At 45.3% G+C, this 17424-nt stretch overlaps 1 protein-coding gene across 1 annotated transcript in view; it reads right to left on the bottom strand.

The window, feature by feature from the left end:
* LOC306940363 (NACHT, LRR and PYD domains-containing protein 12) overlaps positions 1–17424 on the bottom strand; it is a 50263-nt gene extending 32839 nt beyond the window's left edge. Inside the window, exons 1-8 of the mRNA XM_079525405.1 lie at positions 17246–17424; positions 10245–10380; positions 8814–9167; positions 6496–6869; positions 5446–5642; positions 2948–3108; positions 2029–2226; positions 1154–1270 (exon numbers count right to left, since the gene is read on the bottom strand). Coding sequence (XP_079381531.1) covers positions 1154–1270; positions 2029–2226; positions 2948–3108; positions 5446–5642; positions 6496–6869; positions 8814–9167; positions 10245–10380; positions 17246–17394 — 1686 coding nt within the window. The 5' untranslated portion in view covers positions 17395–17424. The remainder of the gene's footprint in view (positions 1–1153; positions 1271–2028; positions 2227–2947; positions 3109–5445; positions 5643–6495; positions 6870–8813; positions 9168–10244; positions 10381–17245) is intronic.

Below are 17424 nucleotides of genomic sequence, written 5' to 3'. Positions count from 1 at the left end.
CTGGCTCTGGTGCAGCAGGCCGTATTGGTACTAACTCACCAGCTGTGTGTTCTGGCTCTGGTGCAGCAGGCCGTTAGTGGTACTAACTCACCAGCTGTGTGTTCTGGCTCTGGTGCAGCAGGCCGTTAGTGGCACTACTCACCAGCTGTGTGTTCTGGCTCTGGTGCAGCAGGCCGTTAGTGGCACTACTCACCAGCTGTGTCTTCTGGCTCTGGTGCAGCAGGCCGTTAGTGGCACTACTCACCAGCTGTGTGTTCTGGCTCTGGTGCAGCAGGCCGTTAGTGGCACTCATAGAGTATATAAAGGATAGAGACCGAACTGGAGCACTAGCCCCGCCCCCAAGCTATTCATTTCGATGAAGTTGCTCAGTGGCATTTTGAAGCACCCGGAAGACTGCCGGAAGTACCTCCTCCGGACCTCAAATTTGAGGTCCGGGGTGACGTATGCAACCGAGCGCTCAATGTTAAAGCCCAGCTGCACGGGGTTTCCCGGTCATGAATCCACGGGTCCGCCTGTAGTCCCTCCTCCTACCACTAGGGCCCAGACCTTCAACGTTGAATAGCCCCACTGGCCCCTTGGTGGCACTACTCACCAGCTGTGTGTTCTGGCTCTGGTGCAGCAGGCCGTTAGTGGCACTACTCACCAGCTGTGTGTTCTGGCTCTGGTGCAGCAGGCCGTTAGTGGTGGTACTCACCAGCTGTGTGTTCTGGCTCTGGTGCAGCAGGCCGTTAGTGGCACTACTCACCAGCTGTGTGTTCTGGCTCTGGTGCAGCAGGCCGTTAGTGGTGGTACTCACCAGCTGTGTGTTCTGGCTCTGGTGCAGCAGGCCGTTAGTGGTACTACTCACCAGCTGTGTGTTCTGGCTCTGGTGCAGCAGGCCGTTAGTGGTGGTACTCACCAGCTGTGTGTTCTGGCTCTGGTGCAGCAGGCCGTTAGTGGCACTACTCACCAGCTGTGTGTTCTGGCTCTGGTGCAGCAGGCCGTTAGTGGTGGTACTCACCAGCTGTGTGTTCTGGCTCTGGTGCAGCAGGCCGTTAGTGGTGGTACTCACCAGCTGTGTGTTCTGGCTCTGGTGCAGCAGGCCGTTAGTGGCACTACTCACCAGCTGTGTGTTCTGGCTCTGGTGCAGCAGGCCGTTAGTGGTGGTACTCACCAGCTGTGTGTTCTGGCTCTGGTGCAGCAGGCTGTATTGGTACAGGTGTCGGCCTTTATCGAAGCCTTGCAGCGTCTGCCGAGCGCCGCTCTGGAGCCACGCCGTGAAACATTCCACCTGATGGTCACAGCAAGGTTAGTACAGTTTAACTGAAAACGAAATAACGAAACAACAAACTAAAATTGAAAAAAAACATTTCCGTTAACTGAACGAAATACAAACTCTAATAAATAAGAAAAGAAAACGATAACTAATTGAAACTGTATTGTGTGTTTACAAAAAACTAACTCAAAACGAACTGAAATAATTTTTCTCATTGCCAACACTAACTGAATATATATAACTTTTTTTGTTTTTAATAGTATATTTTGTTGAGTTTGTATTACACAATAGGCCTACTTACTCTGACCTAGAAAAAAAACACTATTATAACCTTGGATCACAGGCGTAATTTCAGAAAGAAATATAATAGGGGGTGGAAAAAAATAAGTTACCATAGCTCCATTTTCAAAATGGCAAAAATAGTGGACTTACTATTTTCACTATTTGTTTGGGGGGGGGGGGGATGTTCGCCCATTCCCAAAACAGGGATGCCATCGTGGAAAAGTGGTTAATAGATGAATGAAAGGCTTATTATAACACATGTCACATGTAGACGGACATAATATGCAAAAAAAAAAGCAATTCAGAGTTGGGGACAACTGAATAAATTATGGATAAGGGGTCAGGACAACGAGGCCTTTTCGGGGAGGGGTCAGAATAAATTATGGACTTAAGACTGTTATTCGTCTCAACTGCTCATGCATAAAATGACTGAATTGTAGGTTAAATGACCCAAATGACGACCACCACCCCCCCCTGCCCTGCCACCTTACCTGCTCGGCGCTGAAGTCCCCCAGCAGAGTCTCCAGCGGCGCCTTGCTCCGAGCGTCCTGGGACAGCCCGGACAGGAACAGGTCCAGAACCGCCACGCGGCCCGCCGGGCGCTCCACCAGCTCCATCACACCCCCCTCGGACCCCCAGGCAGGCCCGTCCAGGTAGAAGGACACGGCCAGCAGGAACTCCTGCACCAGCTGGACAGGTGTGTGGAACACGGTTATTATGCCATTCAGGACGGTAACCCCTTTTGGTGTTTTTATAAGCATTATGTTATACTTTAGCTATTGAAAAATAGCAGATCTACAAGCTCATAGCGCGGCACTCGGTGCCAGCTTTTTGAAAGCTCTTTTTGAAAGATTGTGAAAGATTGTGAAAATGTGACACAAATCTTTGAATATATATTCTTTCAGAGCGAACGTCTTTAACTCACATCTTTGCTTCTGGGAGGGATTTTTGAAGACATTTGTAGAATCGGTCTTGGTCGAAATGGGTTATTAGAGTTCACCCGTTGAGACCCGAGATACAGATTCTACTAAAATGACTTCTAAATCCTGAAAGTTTCTATAGGCTATCAGTTGTTCTCAAACTATTTCATGTCAAGGACCCCCCAAAGATTATATGGAATTGTCCGCCGACCCCCATCTGAAAATGTTTTGTAGCAGGGACCCCCCCCCCCCCCGGGGTCAAAGATACGAGTTAGAAAAATGTTCGCTGTGAAAGAATATATATTCAAAGATTTTTCAAAAATAGCAGAACTACAAGCTCGTAACTATTAGCATAAAAAAAATAATAAAAGAAAAAAAAGTCCGCTCAAAAAAACGCATTATAAACTAACTGAATTAGAAACAAAATATATTCAAAATGAAACGAAAACTTAACTGAAATGAAAAAGATGGAAATAAAAACTATTCCAACCTGGGTGTGGAAGGAGAAGACCTCGTCGTCCGACCCCGGCTCGCCGTCCACGCACAGGAGAGCGTCGACCACGGAGGAGGAGGAGGATGTGAGGAAGGGCGTCAGGCCGAATGCCGTCATCTGCTCCTTGGTGCATGTGGGGGGACTCTGGCCTGCTGGGGCTGCCACCATTACACCATTACACACATTTAACCCATTTTGAACTGAGATCAGATTCTTTTTTTTCCTTTTTTTTCTTAAATGTTTTATCCCACAATTTTGTAACCCATTTTTTCACCCAGTGTCAATTATCTAATGTAATCCTGGGCGCTACACTTCCTCTGCCAACCTGGGGGGGGGCAGCGGACTGACCTCATGCTTCCTTCTATGCTGCTTCTTTTCACCTGACAGGGGAGAGTTTCCCCGGCTGGACGTAGCGCGTGGAAGGAACACGTTATTCCGACCAGTTCCTTTCCCCTCAATCAGGCGCCCCGGCTGGCCAGGGGGAGGTAGTTTAGAGACCAGGATTACGGCATGTTTTTGTGAGGGTATCTACCCTAGTGGACACAGGGAGAACATGCAAACTCCACACAGAAGGGCCCTTTCGCCAACCCCGCCTCGGGTATGGGCACTGATGACGCGGAGGAGGGAACACGCCCCCAGTGCCCACAGCGTCCCCAGCGGGAATCGAACCCAGGACCTTCTAGCTGTAAGGCGACAGCACTACCGACTGTGCCACCGTGCCCCCCGTTGAGATCAGATTCTAAAAATGTCTGTTTGAAAATGACAGTTTTCTGAAAAAGCTATGTTTCTATGTCAGTCGTTCTTCGATTTTTCAAAAATAGCAGACCTACAAATACGTAGTGCGGCACTCGGTGCCGCACTATGAGCTTGTAGATCTGCTATTTTTCAATAGCTAAAGCATAACATAATGCTAACACCAAAAGGGGTTCCCGCCCAGAATGGGTCAAACATAATAGCAGAACTACAAGCTTACAACACGTTCCCTTTTAGACGCCATTTGTGACAGTATTTTTTTGAAAAACGTTTTGAAATTTGTATGGATGGACATTTCTCAACATGGAAATGGTTGACGATTCTATTATGCAACAAGAACAAGTAAGACGCATGGACGCGGGAAGCGAACGCAGCTCGTAAATTGCAATAACAACGATTAGAATAAATTACGTACTTTAAGGTTTTTTTTAAGTTAAGTTATTTTTTAAGTTATTTTTTAGTGTGTGTGTGTGTGTGTGTGTGTGTGTGTGTGTGTGTGTGTGTGTGTGTGTGTGTGTGTGTGCGTGGCTGCGTGCGTGTGTTTTATTATTATTGTCTCCACCAGGCCGAAGGCATGGGGAGAGAGTATGTTTTGCACTCCGTCCGTGTGTGTGTGTGTCCGTGTGTGTGTCCGTCCGTCCGTCCTTCCGTCCGTCTGTTACCAGCTAATCTCCGGCACCGTTAACCTGGTCGATGCCAAACTTTGCACACACACTCCCTGGATGCCAACGATGAACCTCTGCCCCGCATTTTCCAGAACGGCCTGTTATAGCGCCACCATGAGGCAGCTTTTCACATTTTTTACCTAAAACTGCACCGATCTGCGTGAAACGTTGCATGCACACTCCCTAGAGGCCAAGGACAAACCTTTGACCTGCATTTTCCGCATATGCCTTTTATAGCGCCACCAGGAGGTCGACTTTTGTAAAACACATTTTTTGATATTACTCCTCCAGATTCTGTCCAAAAATCTCACAAATCGTTACACAGTATCTCTATGGTCATGTGCTCAAGTCGGATCTGTCCGATATTTCATATTCCATCCTAATTGGCTATAATTAACAAAAGCCTCAAATCATGAACGCAGCATGCAATTTACGTGAAATCTTTCACACATTTTCTTACTAGGCTGAGGAATATATCCCACCCTTTTCACATTGGCCTGTTATAGCGCCACCAACAGGTTGATTTTTGCAAAACACATTTTTGGAACAAAATGCCTCAAGTCATCCAATTGCCATCAAAGGCAAACATGTTTATATTACTCCTAAACATTTTGCCAAACATCTCACACAGTCCTATCCTCCTGGTGGAGACCTGTGCCCAGAAGGGCACTTTTTCTAGTTATATATATTTTTTAAGTTTTCTTTAAGTTAAGTTGTGTGTGTGTGTGTGTGTGTGTGTGTGTGTGTGTGTGTGTGTGTGTGTGTGTGTGTGTGTGTGTGTGTGTGTGTGTGTGTGTGTGTGTGTGTGTGTGCGTGCGTGCGTGCGTGTGTGTGTTTTGTGTGTGATACAGCTGCGCCCTCTGTTGGCGGGCCGGTGGTGTTACAGCGTGACACACACACACACACACACACACACAGACACACAGACAGACAGACAGACAGACAGACAGACAGACAGACAGACAGACAGACTAGGCCATCTTCTATAGTTAGTGCTCACTGCGTTCGCAACTCACTGCGTTCGCAACAATTTGCGATTGTATCTCAAATAATAATTGTGGACGGACGGGGCCTTACTCTGTTCGAGGCTGCAGTGACGAGCCATCCTTCCCAGGGCGGTCACCAGGTCCCTGAGGTAGCCGCCGGTCTCCTTGAGCGAGACGGGCCGCAGCAGGCTGACCAGGACGTTGACAAACAGCTGGGTCAGGGTCTCGGGGAGACCCTCTCCGGCCTCCGTCTGGGACTGGTAGGCGGAACACACCGTCCAGCAGAACCTATAGGAGGCGTAGAGAGAGAGGGCTCGTCATAATATAATAAATCGGTCTAATCGCAGATCTACAAGCTCGTAGCGTGGCCCTCGGTGCCGCGCTACGAGCTTGTAGATCTGCTATTTTTTTGAAAAATCGTGAAAATGTGGCTCAAATCTTTGAATATATATATTCTTTCACGGTGAACTTTTTAACTCAGATATTTGCTTTTAGGGGGTCCCTAGAACAACATGTTTTCAAATGGGGGTTTGTGGCCAAATACATAGAACTCTGGGGCTACCTTGACATGAAACAGTTTGAGCACCACTGACACAGAAACATAGTTTGTTTTTCAGAAAACTGTCAGGATTTCGAAGCCATTTGTAGAATCTAGTGTCAGGTCTAAATGGGTTAATCGTAATGATGTGACAGCAACACTTCATGCATTGTTGACACTGCACTCTTCCTGGTCTACGTGAGCTGATGTTAGACCCCCCCCCCAGCCCCAGCCCCAGCCCCAGCTCCCCTATATCTTTATTATTTTTTTTACATTTCTTTTGGTCAATATACATAATTATCAACTTACTTTTGTAAAAAAAGGTTTAGGGAGAAATTCCCTTTAACCCATTTTGGGCGGGAACCCCTTTTGGTGTTAGCATTATGTTATGCTTTAGCTATTGAAAAATAGCAGATCTACAAGCTCATAGCGCGCCACCGAGTGGCGCGCTATGAGCTTGTAGGTCTGCTATTTTTGAAAAATCGAAGAACGACTGACATAGAAACATGGCTTTTTCAGAAAACTGTCAGGATGTAGAAGACATTTTTAGAATCTGATCTCAGGTCAAAATGGGTTTAAACGTGTAGCGGTGACAGCCCTAACCTCGGCGAGGTGCAGAAATCGTAGCAGGCCAACGTCCTCTCCATGTGTGAAAGCATGGCCGCCACGCCACTCGTCGCCTCGGCGAAGAACCCGCCGACGAACTCCTTCCGCTGTGGCTTCAGGAAGCCCAGCAGACGCAGCGTGGCGGTTCCGAGTCCGGCGGGCAGAACCTTGAGCTGGTCTGCGCCGGGCTTGGAGGCCAGCAGCACGGCCGCCCCTTTGAGCAGCTCCCCGTAGATCAGGCTGGCCAGCAGCACCGACAGCGAGGTGGGCTGGCCGCACTCGGAGCACAGGCTGAGGTCCGACGGGTCCAGGCTGGGTTGGAACCCGAACCCGTCCAGATCGTCAAAGACAAACAGGATCTTCTCTGGCTCCTGCAAGACAATAACAAGAACGACGATGAGCAATGTAGCGCTTTGCAAAAACCGCCGCCCACAAACGCAACTGTCCAATGCCAATCCAAATAGTTTAGCAACCGCTGGTAAGGATGGCAAACTTAAAAGGTATATTCAGTGATTTCACAGAAATATCACTTATTTTTTTTGTTTTGTTGTGATAATCCTCCCTACTATAGAGTGTGCTGACCATATAAGGAGTTCCTCCCTGTCCCCAGTTAACCCCTGGGGTAAAAAAGCCTTAGGTTTCGTTTTTGGCTATAGGTGGCCCAGCCTTTCATCCAATCAGGATAGAGAGGGGCCTTCCGCCAATCATGAACGAGTGGGCAAAGCAAAGAGAAAAGTAGACCGACTCTCATCCAAAAATATATAATAAAAATAATACAAAAGGAAAAAACTGCCTTGTTGACTTAAGTTTTTTGCTAGATTTTTACCGCCTTGGTGTGTGTGCTGTTGGCCTGTCGCGTGTCCCCCCCACTGTAGTGCGTGCATGTGCACATGTTGTTACCGGGGCGGACCGGGGGGTTTTCCAAATCGCCCAAATCACTGAATGCTCCTTTAAACCCCAGCATTCCTATACTGAGGGGAACATTCACCAAGAATAGCCGATCTACAAGGTCACAACAAAATGGTTTCAATGTAACAATCATTCTCATAGACTGAGGACATGATGCTGCGTTCACACTGGCAGTGGCAAAAGATTCCGTTGCTCCAGACTGTATGACGGAAGCATTTATATTTTACTCATGATCAGAGCTTCCGTTGCTCCAGACTGTATGACGGAAGCATTTATATTTTACTCATGATCAGAGCTTCCGTTGCTCCAGACTGTATGACGGAAGCATTTATATTTTACTCATGATCAGAGCTTCCGTTGCTCCAGACTGCATGACGGAAGCATTTATATTTTACTCATGATCAGAGCTTCCGTTGCTCCAGACTGTATGACGGAAGCATTTATATTTTACTCATGATCAGAGCTTCCGTTGCTCCAGACTGTATGACGGAAGCATTTATATTTTACTCATGATCAGAGCTTCCGTTGCTCCAGACTGCATGACGGAAACATTTATATTTTACTCATGATCAGAGCTTCCGTTGCTCCAGACTGCATGACGGAAGCATTTATATTTTACTCATGATCAGAGCTTCCGTTGCTCCAGACTGCATGACGGAAGCATTTATATATTACTCATGATCAGAGCTTCCGTTGCTCCAGACTGCATGACGGAAGCATTTATATGTTACTCATGATCAGAGCTTCCGTTGCTCCAGACTGCATGACGGAAGCATTTATATTTTACTCATGATCAGAGCTTCCGTTGCTCCAGACTGTATGACGGAAGCATTTATATTTGACTCGTGATCAGAGATTCCGTTGCTCCAGACTGTATGACGGAAGCATTTATATGTTACTCATGATCAGAGCTTCCGTTGCTCCAGACTGCATGACGGAAGCATTTATATTTTACTCATGTTTAGAGCTTCCGTTGCTCCAGACTGTATGACGGAAGCATTTATATATTACTCATGATAGAGCTTCCGTTGCTCCAGACTGTATGACGGAAGCATTTATATTTTACTCATGATCAGAGCTTCCGTTGCTCCAGACTGTATGACGGAAGCATTTATATTTGACTCGTGATCAGAGCTTCCGTTGCTCCAGACTGTATGACGGAAGCATAAAGAAAAAAGAGACGATCCAGGCACTAAAAGTTAAAAGAGGAGGAAAGCCTTTATTAAATTAAAAAGGCAACTGCCAACGTATGACGGAAGCATTTGAAAATTGTCTGGCCACGTGAGAGACTAGTGGTCACCTTATCACCCAAAAACTGGAGTATGAACAGGCCTTTAGGCAATGATGCTAATTAACGCGGTATGTAATAAGTGCGACGGGGGGCCGTCACCGACACCGTACTGTACCTGCAGAAGGTGGGACACGGCGTCGGCGGAGAGGTGAGCGTAGCGTCGTAGGATCAGCGCCTCCAGGGAGAAGGTCCCGTCGCCGTCCTCCTGAAGCGCGTGGAGCTCCCGGCACTGGAAGTGGAACACGTAGGAGAAGCCGTGGAGGTGCTGGTCCTTGGCCCAGCCCACCACCACCTTCTCCAGGGCCGTGGTCTTCCCGGAGCCCGCCGGGCCCACCAGCATCACCAGCGGAGCTCGACGTAGGAGGGCCTTGGAGGAGGTGTTGCCGTCAGACAGAGCGGCGAGCACGGCCTGCTCCACGGACGACGGCTCCGGAGGCTTCTCAGTGGACGACACGGGTCGAGTCGGCACCTAGAGACAAGATTGATAGATAGTAGATAGTAGACGAAAACTAAATGGAAACTAAATGAAAACTATGCTATGATGACTGAAACTAAGACTAAATGTATTGACAATTTCGGCAACAGATAAAAACTAGACTAAAATGTTAGGAAGGGACTAGAGGACAAGAGATCCAGTATAAGTCATTTTACACTTGGTTGCATGCTGAAAATAGCAGATCTACAAGCCTGCGATGCGTTGTGAGCTTGTAGATCGGCTATTTTCAGCAAGTGTAAAAATCAGCCATTACGACGCCCGCCAAAATACATTTTAGTCGACTAAATCAACTGTAGATTTAGTCGACTAAAATCGCATGACATTTAGTCGACTAAAACTAGACTAAACACATTCTAAGACATTCCAGGTGACTAAAATGTGACTAAAACTAAATGACAACTATTCAAGAGACTATGACTAAAACTAAAATCAAAATGTGCTGCCAAAACAACGGTGCCTTTAGTATCCCGTGGGGGGTGAGTAGAACAGCAGCTTATAGGGTTACAAGTTTACAGGTAAAGAGTAAGACAAGGATTTTCCATTTGTAGCAATTTGTACAAGTAAAAACCGGGAAAGCATCCGTGTCATTTTAGATTTTTGCATTGGCTATTCAAAGATAGCAAGATCTACAACAGGGTTGCCCACACTTTTCTTTTTACTTGAGAGCTCCAAGCACTCTTGAAAACAAATTATTGCATTATGGGTTTGAGCTGACAGTTATCTTATATTGGTCTTTGTATGCCTACAGGTGGGGGGACACACACAGCAAAGTTTGTCGGGATCGGGACTCGAACCTGCAACGCACTGTCACCAGCCAAGGTGCCCAGACCGCTACGCCAGCGGCCAGCCACCCGGATCATTTTCTTTTTAAGAATCTTGAAAGTGTGAGAGAACTACTGATTTAGAAGGCATAATTCGTAGAATCAACCTCAATGTGGTTAAAAATGATTGTACATACATTACATAGATATTTCCCCCATACTATAAATGTATATAAAAATCGAATATAAAATAAATAAATACAGTGATATTGATATTGCTCCGGGTTACCTTGGAGGACATCAGAGTGATGTAGAAGTCGTTGAGGACCACGTCAGAGGGCGCGCGGCCTCCCAGCAGCGATGACCTTCCCTGCGATGACCTCTGGCTGCTGGCCAACAGAGTCTGCTTCTTATGCATGGTGACACTGTTAGGGGGGAGAGAGGGAGAGAGAGAGAGAGAGAGAGAGAGAGAGAGGGAGAGGGAGAGGGAGAGGGAGAGAGAGGGAGAGAGAGAGAGAGGATTAACCATAAATCCCCTATACCAGGGGTTTTCAACCCTTTTCATATCAAGGCCCATTATTTATTGGGAATTTGAGCCACGGACCACCATTAAATGGTGGTCCGTCTGAGAGGCTAAATTTTTGCCTCTCAGATCCAAAACTAACAAATATTTTGTTGTCGTTGGACAAGATTTTGTCCACAATTCCATTTCTGTATTGATGTTGGTACCATTAGGAGATAACAGGCAAACCTTGAATTGTGTAGACTTCTTGTAAATAAAGCAATGCAGATGTGAAACAATAATTTAACTCTTGAGAGCGTAAAATGAAACCCAATGGACCCATAAGGGTCCATTTGGTTTCATTTTACGCTCTCAAGAGTTACAGGTCTATAAGGGTCCATTTGGTTAGCAACTCTCCATCATTTAGCTGGGGACCTACCTGGAACCCCCTCAAGGCCCACTGGTGGTCCCCGGAACCACTGGTTGAAAACCAGTGCTCTATACCGCTGGTCTACAACCCATGGTCCTTGAGGGGGTTCCAGCGTTGCGGCTCTGGGGCGTACGTCTCTGCTGAAGCAGGCAATACTTTCCCCGAGATTATTCCTTGCGAGGCATAAGCGGAGGCTTTTGCGCTGTGATTGGCCAGCGGTCAATTTTGAGTGGCAGCGAGAGACATGGAGGAGTCGCATGAGTGACGTCCAAGGGGCCAGTGAGGCACTCCAACGTTGAAGCACTGGGCCCTAGTGGTAAGAGGAGGGACTACAGGCGGACCCGTGGATTCATGACCGGGAAACCCCGTGCAGCTGGGCTTTAACATTGAGCGCTCGGTTGCACTTCCGCATTGGACCACCAAAATTTGGTTGGCAAATGCGGAAGTAGACGTTCTGAGACGGTCCTTCCGGGTGCTTCAAAACGCCACTGAGCAACTTCCACTGACATGAATAGCGGAGGGGGCAGAGCTTCGTGCCAGATCAGTCTCTATCCTTCTTTATACTCTATGGTGACGTCACGTATTGGGCAGCGACCAAGTGCCTTCAGCACTTCCGCTTGACTTCCTGCCTTCAAATGAAGACACTTCGCTCCAATGAACTGCAGCGGCCAATGAGGCATCTATATATTTCTTTGAGGGGTTTAACGTTTGTCTTGTCTAGACAAACATTAAAAACGCCATTGACAATGGACAGAGTTTAATGTTTGTTTTGTCTGTCACTCAGCAAATCGGCATATGCATGTTATGTTATGATATCGCAATTAGCTCGCTATTAGATCTTTAACTCCTGAGAGCATGAAATGAAAACCTTTTACAGCCCGTCCATTTGGTTTAATTTCACGCTCTCAGAAGTTAAGTTATTGTTAAACATCTGCATTACTTAATTTACAAGAAGTCTACACAATTAGAGAGTGTATAGATCCGCATATTACGATTACAATCTGCATTATTATGGATCCATTTTATGGTTTCATTTAGTGATGCACCGAATATTCGGCTGCAGAAAATATTCGGCAGAAAATGGCTAAAAATGCATTTTCGGCCTATTCGGTTTCGGCCCGAATAGGCAGAAAATATATCACCGAATAGTGTATGCAATTAATGCATTCAAAAGAGCTGAATAAATCTTTTATGGACCCATAATAGTGATTATTATTTAAGTTAAGTTTTGCCATAACCATTTATTTTGCCATAAATCAGGTAGCTTTAAGGTACGGCCATGACAGCAATGGTATGAAAAAAGATATATAATATTAATCATATTCGGATATTCGGTATTCGGTTTTCGGCCGACTGTTTCCTATATTCGGTATTTGGTTTCGGCCAAGAATTTCCCTTTCGGTGCATCCCTAGTTTCATTTTACACTCTCAAAGAGTTAACCCATTTAGGCCTGACATCGAAATTAAAAATATTCTTCTGAAAGAATATATATTCAAAGATTTGTGCCGCATTTTCACGATTTTTCAAAAATAGCAGACCTACAAGCCACTCGGTGGCGTGCTATGAGCTTGTAGATCTGCTATTTTTCAATAGCTAAAGTATAACATAAGGCTTAGTTAAAACACCAAAAGGGGTTCCTGTCCAGAACGGCTTTTAAAGATCTATAAGGGTCCATCATTTGGTTACAAACTCTCCCATCATTTAGCTATGGGGACCACCTTGGAACCCCCTCGGGGACCACCTTGGAACCCCCTCGGGGACCACCGGTGGCCCCCGGACCACTGGTTGAGAACCACTGCTCTGACTAAAATGTCCCGGGCTGTGACCTCAGATGACTCATCATGTGTTGTCATTTACTGTAAAGTGTGAGGTCAAGAGAGTTCCACAGAACAGATCCAGTTACAATCTCAAGAAGGGGAAGGAAGTATCGAGCAACGGATAATAACCATTATACCATCCATTTCAAATACTCGAGTAAAAGTCAATTTTTCACACAGTCAATAAAGTATTTAATCAATCAATCAATCAATCAATCAATCAAAATAAGTTACTTTACACCACTGGTTAAATTGGTGATGGGCATACGTCGTCTCCCTCATAGCCCGTCTCCGGACCCCCCGGGTTGAGCTCCTTTGGACCTACCACGTAGGGTCCGGTCTCACCGGCATCACGCGACATGGGACGCAATCTGACTTACCCTGACTTAGCCCTGTGCTGCGGTGTCGGTGTCACGCTGACATATTCCAAAAGAAGCATATGGACGCTATAGGATACAACGAACCCTCTCACCCCCCCCCCCGAACGGCACAGAAGCCGTTAAGTATTTTTAATGTTTGTACGACCGTTTGGCAGCTCTCTTCCTTCCTTCCTTGACTTCCTTATTGACATCCTATTGTACCGCCTCCAGCGTCGGGGTTGGTTAGCTGCGCGTTCCTACGTTCTGGCCTCTGATTGGCGGAGCTCGTACTTGCTGTGGTGGATGTTTGTTCTGTTGTTGTTGTGTCTGCTACATTCACGTGACTACACTCACGTAATTATGGCCCAATATTTGTAGCTCTGTTTCTGAGACCTTTCAAAGTGATTCCAGATACAGAAATTGCATTTTTTTTTATTATTAGTAGTAGTATCACTGTGTACAATATATGGCTGTGTGTGTGAAGATTCGTCAGTTTAATGATTTCTGTGTGCCTTTGCAACAGGTTTCAAATGTACATAATTTGTGTAGAAGTGTCTATTTGTACGTCTCTAAATGTTTTGATGATTTGAACATGGTGGACCCTGTTGGAAACAAGTGTAATGCTTAATTGGGTCGTCCACTCACAGTTAACAGCCTTTGTATTGAGTTTGTGCTTGAAATGTACTGTAATTCTGCAAACTGTTAATAAATTCTTCAATCAATCAATCAATCAATGTGTTTTGATTGTATTGCTGTATTGTGTTTTCTGCTTTCTGTAAACGAATGTTTTCTCATGCCTTTCACTTGGAATTGCCAGTGAGTGTGCAATGCCGGTTGGTGCCACAGGGTGGTGCACTGCTCCTGGCTTGAAATGGTCAATAATCTTTGTCTGTGTGCAATGCCTGGACACCTATTCTGCTGGATCCAGTCCACTATAGCCATCATACCTTATAATCAGTTAATGATTTTCATTACACAAAAGTGGCACCTCTTTAGGCTTGTCATTCAAATAGACATTACATAATTTAAATAACCTATACCCCTGTGCACGTTTATAGCAATTAAGCAGCCTCGTTCACAGAAAATGTTCACATGCTTCAACACAGACATTTTGAAACCATCATCAGATTTTATATATCCTAAGGACCTTTTGCAGTTATTGTTTAGTCTGTGAAAGCCTCCAATGTACCTGGTTACAAGACATTTCATTGTGACAATACATTGTGACATACTTTGGTGAACAAGAACTGACTCGGACTCTAAACTTGGGTTCAGGGTTTTTAATAAGGTAAGAGCTGGGAGTAGTGGTGGAGTAAATAAATAAATCACGTGATGTAATAATACAGCAATGCCCACTCCCACAACCAAAACTGCTCAAAAACCCTGCAATGATAATAGCACACTAGCACACAATCGCACATTGTCACACACACAGCAACACATATCTCCTCCACATGCAGCTTCTAGTGCATCTTCTGCATCCATCTGGGGCAAGAGGATGTGTTTCAGTGCCTGCCTCCTCAGGCATACGTTATTGTTGGTGAGGTCGATCATGGATTTGTCCACAACTTTGGCCATATTCACTTGACTGTACACATACATGATGGCTCTCCCTGGAGCTCCATCACGGGAACACCGTCCCACCTCCTACCATGTAGAGAAAAAATCACACCCGTGTGAACTGAGTGGTGTAAGGTTTTATATAGCCTGATCAGCTCTGATCTGACGTAATGAAATCACACCCGGATGTGATTTCACAACTGGCTTTTTTTGTGCAGAGAAAATGACCATGGTTGCTACGGTCATCCAGTTCACCCGGGTGTGATTTAATTACGTCAGATCAGAGCTGATCAGGCTATATAAAACCTTACACCAATTATTGTGAACATAGCAACCATGGTCATTTTCTCTGCACAAAAAAAGCCAGTTGTGAAATCACATCCGGGTGTGATTTCATTACGTCAGATCAGAGCTGATCAGGCTATATAAAACCTTACACCACTCAGTTCACACGGGTGTGATTTTTTCTCTACATGGTAGGAGGTGGGACGGTGTTCCCGTGATGGAGCTCCAGGGAGAGCCATCATGTATGTGTACAGTCAAGTGAATATGGCCAAAGTTGTGGACAAATCCATGATCGACCTCACCAACAATAACGTATGCCTGAGGAGGCAGGCACTGAAACACATCCTCTTGCCCCAGATGGATGCAGAAGATGCACTAGAAGCTGCATGTGGAGGAGATATGTGTTGCTGTGTGTGTGACAATGTGCGATTGTGTGCTAGTGTGCTATTATCATTGCAGGGTTTTTGAGCAGTTTTGGTTGTGGGAGTGGGCATTGCTGTATTATTACATCACGTGATTTATTTATTTACTCCACCACTACTCCCAGCTCTTACCTTATTAAAAACCCTGAACCCAAGTTTAGAGTCCGAGTCAGTTCTTGTTCACCAAAGTATGTCACAATGTATTGTCACAATGAAATGTCTTGTAACCAGGTACATTGGAGGCTTTCACAGACTAAACAATAACTGCAAAAGGTCCTTAGGATATATAAAATCTGATGATGGTTTCAAAATGTCTGTGTTGAAGCATGTGAACATTTTCTGTGAACGAGGCTGCTTAATTGCTATAAACGTGCACAGGGGTATAGGTTATTTAAATTATGTAATGTCTATTTGAATGACAAGCCTAAAGAGGTGCCACTTTTGTGTAATGAAAATCATTAACTGATTATAAGGTATGATGGCTATAGTGGACTGGATCCAGCAGAATAGGTGTCCAGGCATTGCACACAGACAAAGATTATTGACCATTTCAAGCCAGGAGCAGTGCACCACCCTGTGGCACCAACCGGCATTGCACACTCACTGGCAATTCCAAGTGCATGAGAAAACATTCGTTTACAGAAAGCAGAAAACACAATACAGCAATACAATCAAAACACATTGATTGATTGATTGATTGAAGAATTTATTAACAGTTTGCAGAATTACAGTACATTTCAAGCACAAACTCAATACAAAGGCTGTTAACTGTGAGTGGACGACCCAATTAAGCATTACACTTGTTTCCAACAGGGTCCACCATGTTCAAATCATCAAAACATTTAGAGACGTACAAATAGACACTTCTACACAAATTATGTACATTTGAAACCTGTTGCAAAGGCACACAGAAATCATTAAACTGACGAATCTTCACACACACAGCCATATATTGTACACAGTGATACTACTACTAATAATAAAAAAAATGCAATTTCTGTATCTGGAATCACTTTGAAAGGTCTCAGAAACAGAGCTACAAATATTGGGCCATAATTACGTGAGTGTAGTCACGTGAATGTAGCAGACACAACAACAACAGAACAAACATCCACCACAGCAAGTACGAGCTCCGCCAATCAGAGGCCAGAACGTAGGAACGCGCAGCTAACCAACCCCGACGCTGGAGGCGGTACAATAGGATGTCAATAAGGAAGTCAAGGAAGGAAGGAAGAGAGCTGCCAAACGGTCGTACAAACATTAAAAATACTTAACGGCTTCTGTGCCGTTCGGGGGGGGGGTGAGAGGGTTCGTTGTATCCTATAGCGTCCATATGCTTCTTTTGGAATATGTCAGCGTGACACCGACACCGCAGCACAGGGCTAAGTCAGGGTAAGTCAGATTGCGTCCCATGTCGCGTGATGCCGGTGAGAAGGAACCCTACATAAAGTCATCACAATGTCAGAAACTTTAACGTAGGGTTCCGAAAGGAGCTATCTCCCTCATTGATTGAATACTAGTGTATTAACAGTTTGCAGGAAAGTGTTGATTGATTGATTGATTGAAAATTGTATTAACAGTTTGTAGAACGGGGTACAGACAGTTCAAACGAAAGTATACAAAATCTGCAACGATCGATCGAGGATATAAAACCAGAAAAAGCTTCACATCAAGGATCGATCCTCCTCCTCTATACAGTTCAATACAAGGATTTTAAACCCAAGAAAAGCCCATTATCTTATAACGGTTTACTATCATCACTTCACTTTCTGTACTAACTTCCACTGTTCCACACAGAGTACAGTACGGACCGTGGGTGTGTGAATATCCGCAGCTGCACAGCAGTAACTTTTATCATTATCATATCACACATTATCGTGCAGGTTTAATAATGACTGTAATGAATGGACTTACTTTGTTGTTGGATCAGACATCGCTGCGATGTGAAGGAGTCGAGGATGATGGTGATGATGATGATGGTGTCTCACAGAGTTCAATGTGCTCAGTCTATTATAAACTTTAACTACGGAATAGGATAAAACCCCACTCAGATTCCAAACCATGGATGACCAAAACACAGCTGAGTCAGTCAC

Source organism: Electrona antarctica (genome assembly GCF_951216825.1).
Source record: "Electrona antarctica genome assembly, chromosome: 2".
Taxonomy (NCBI): Eukaryota; Metazoa; Chordata; class Actinopteri; order Myctophiformes; family Myctophidae; genus Electrona; species Electrona antarctica.
This window is presented reverse-complemented; position numbering and strand designations above follow the sequence as displayed.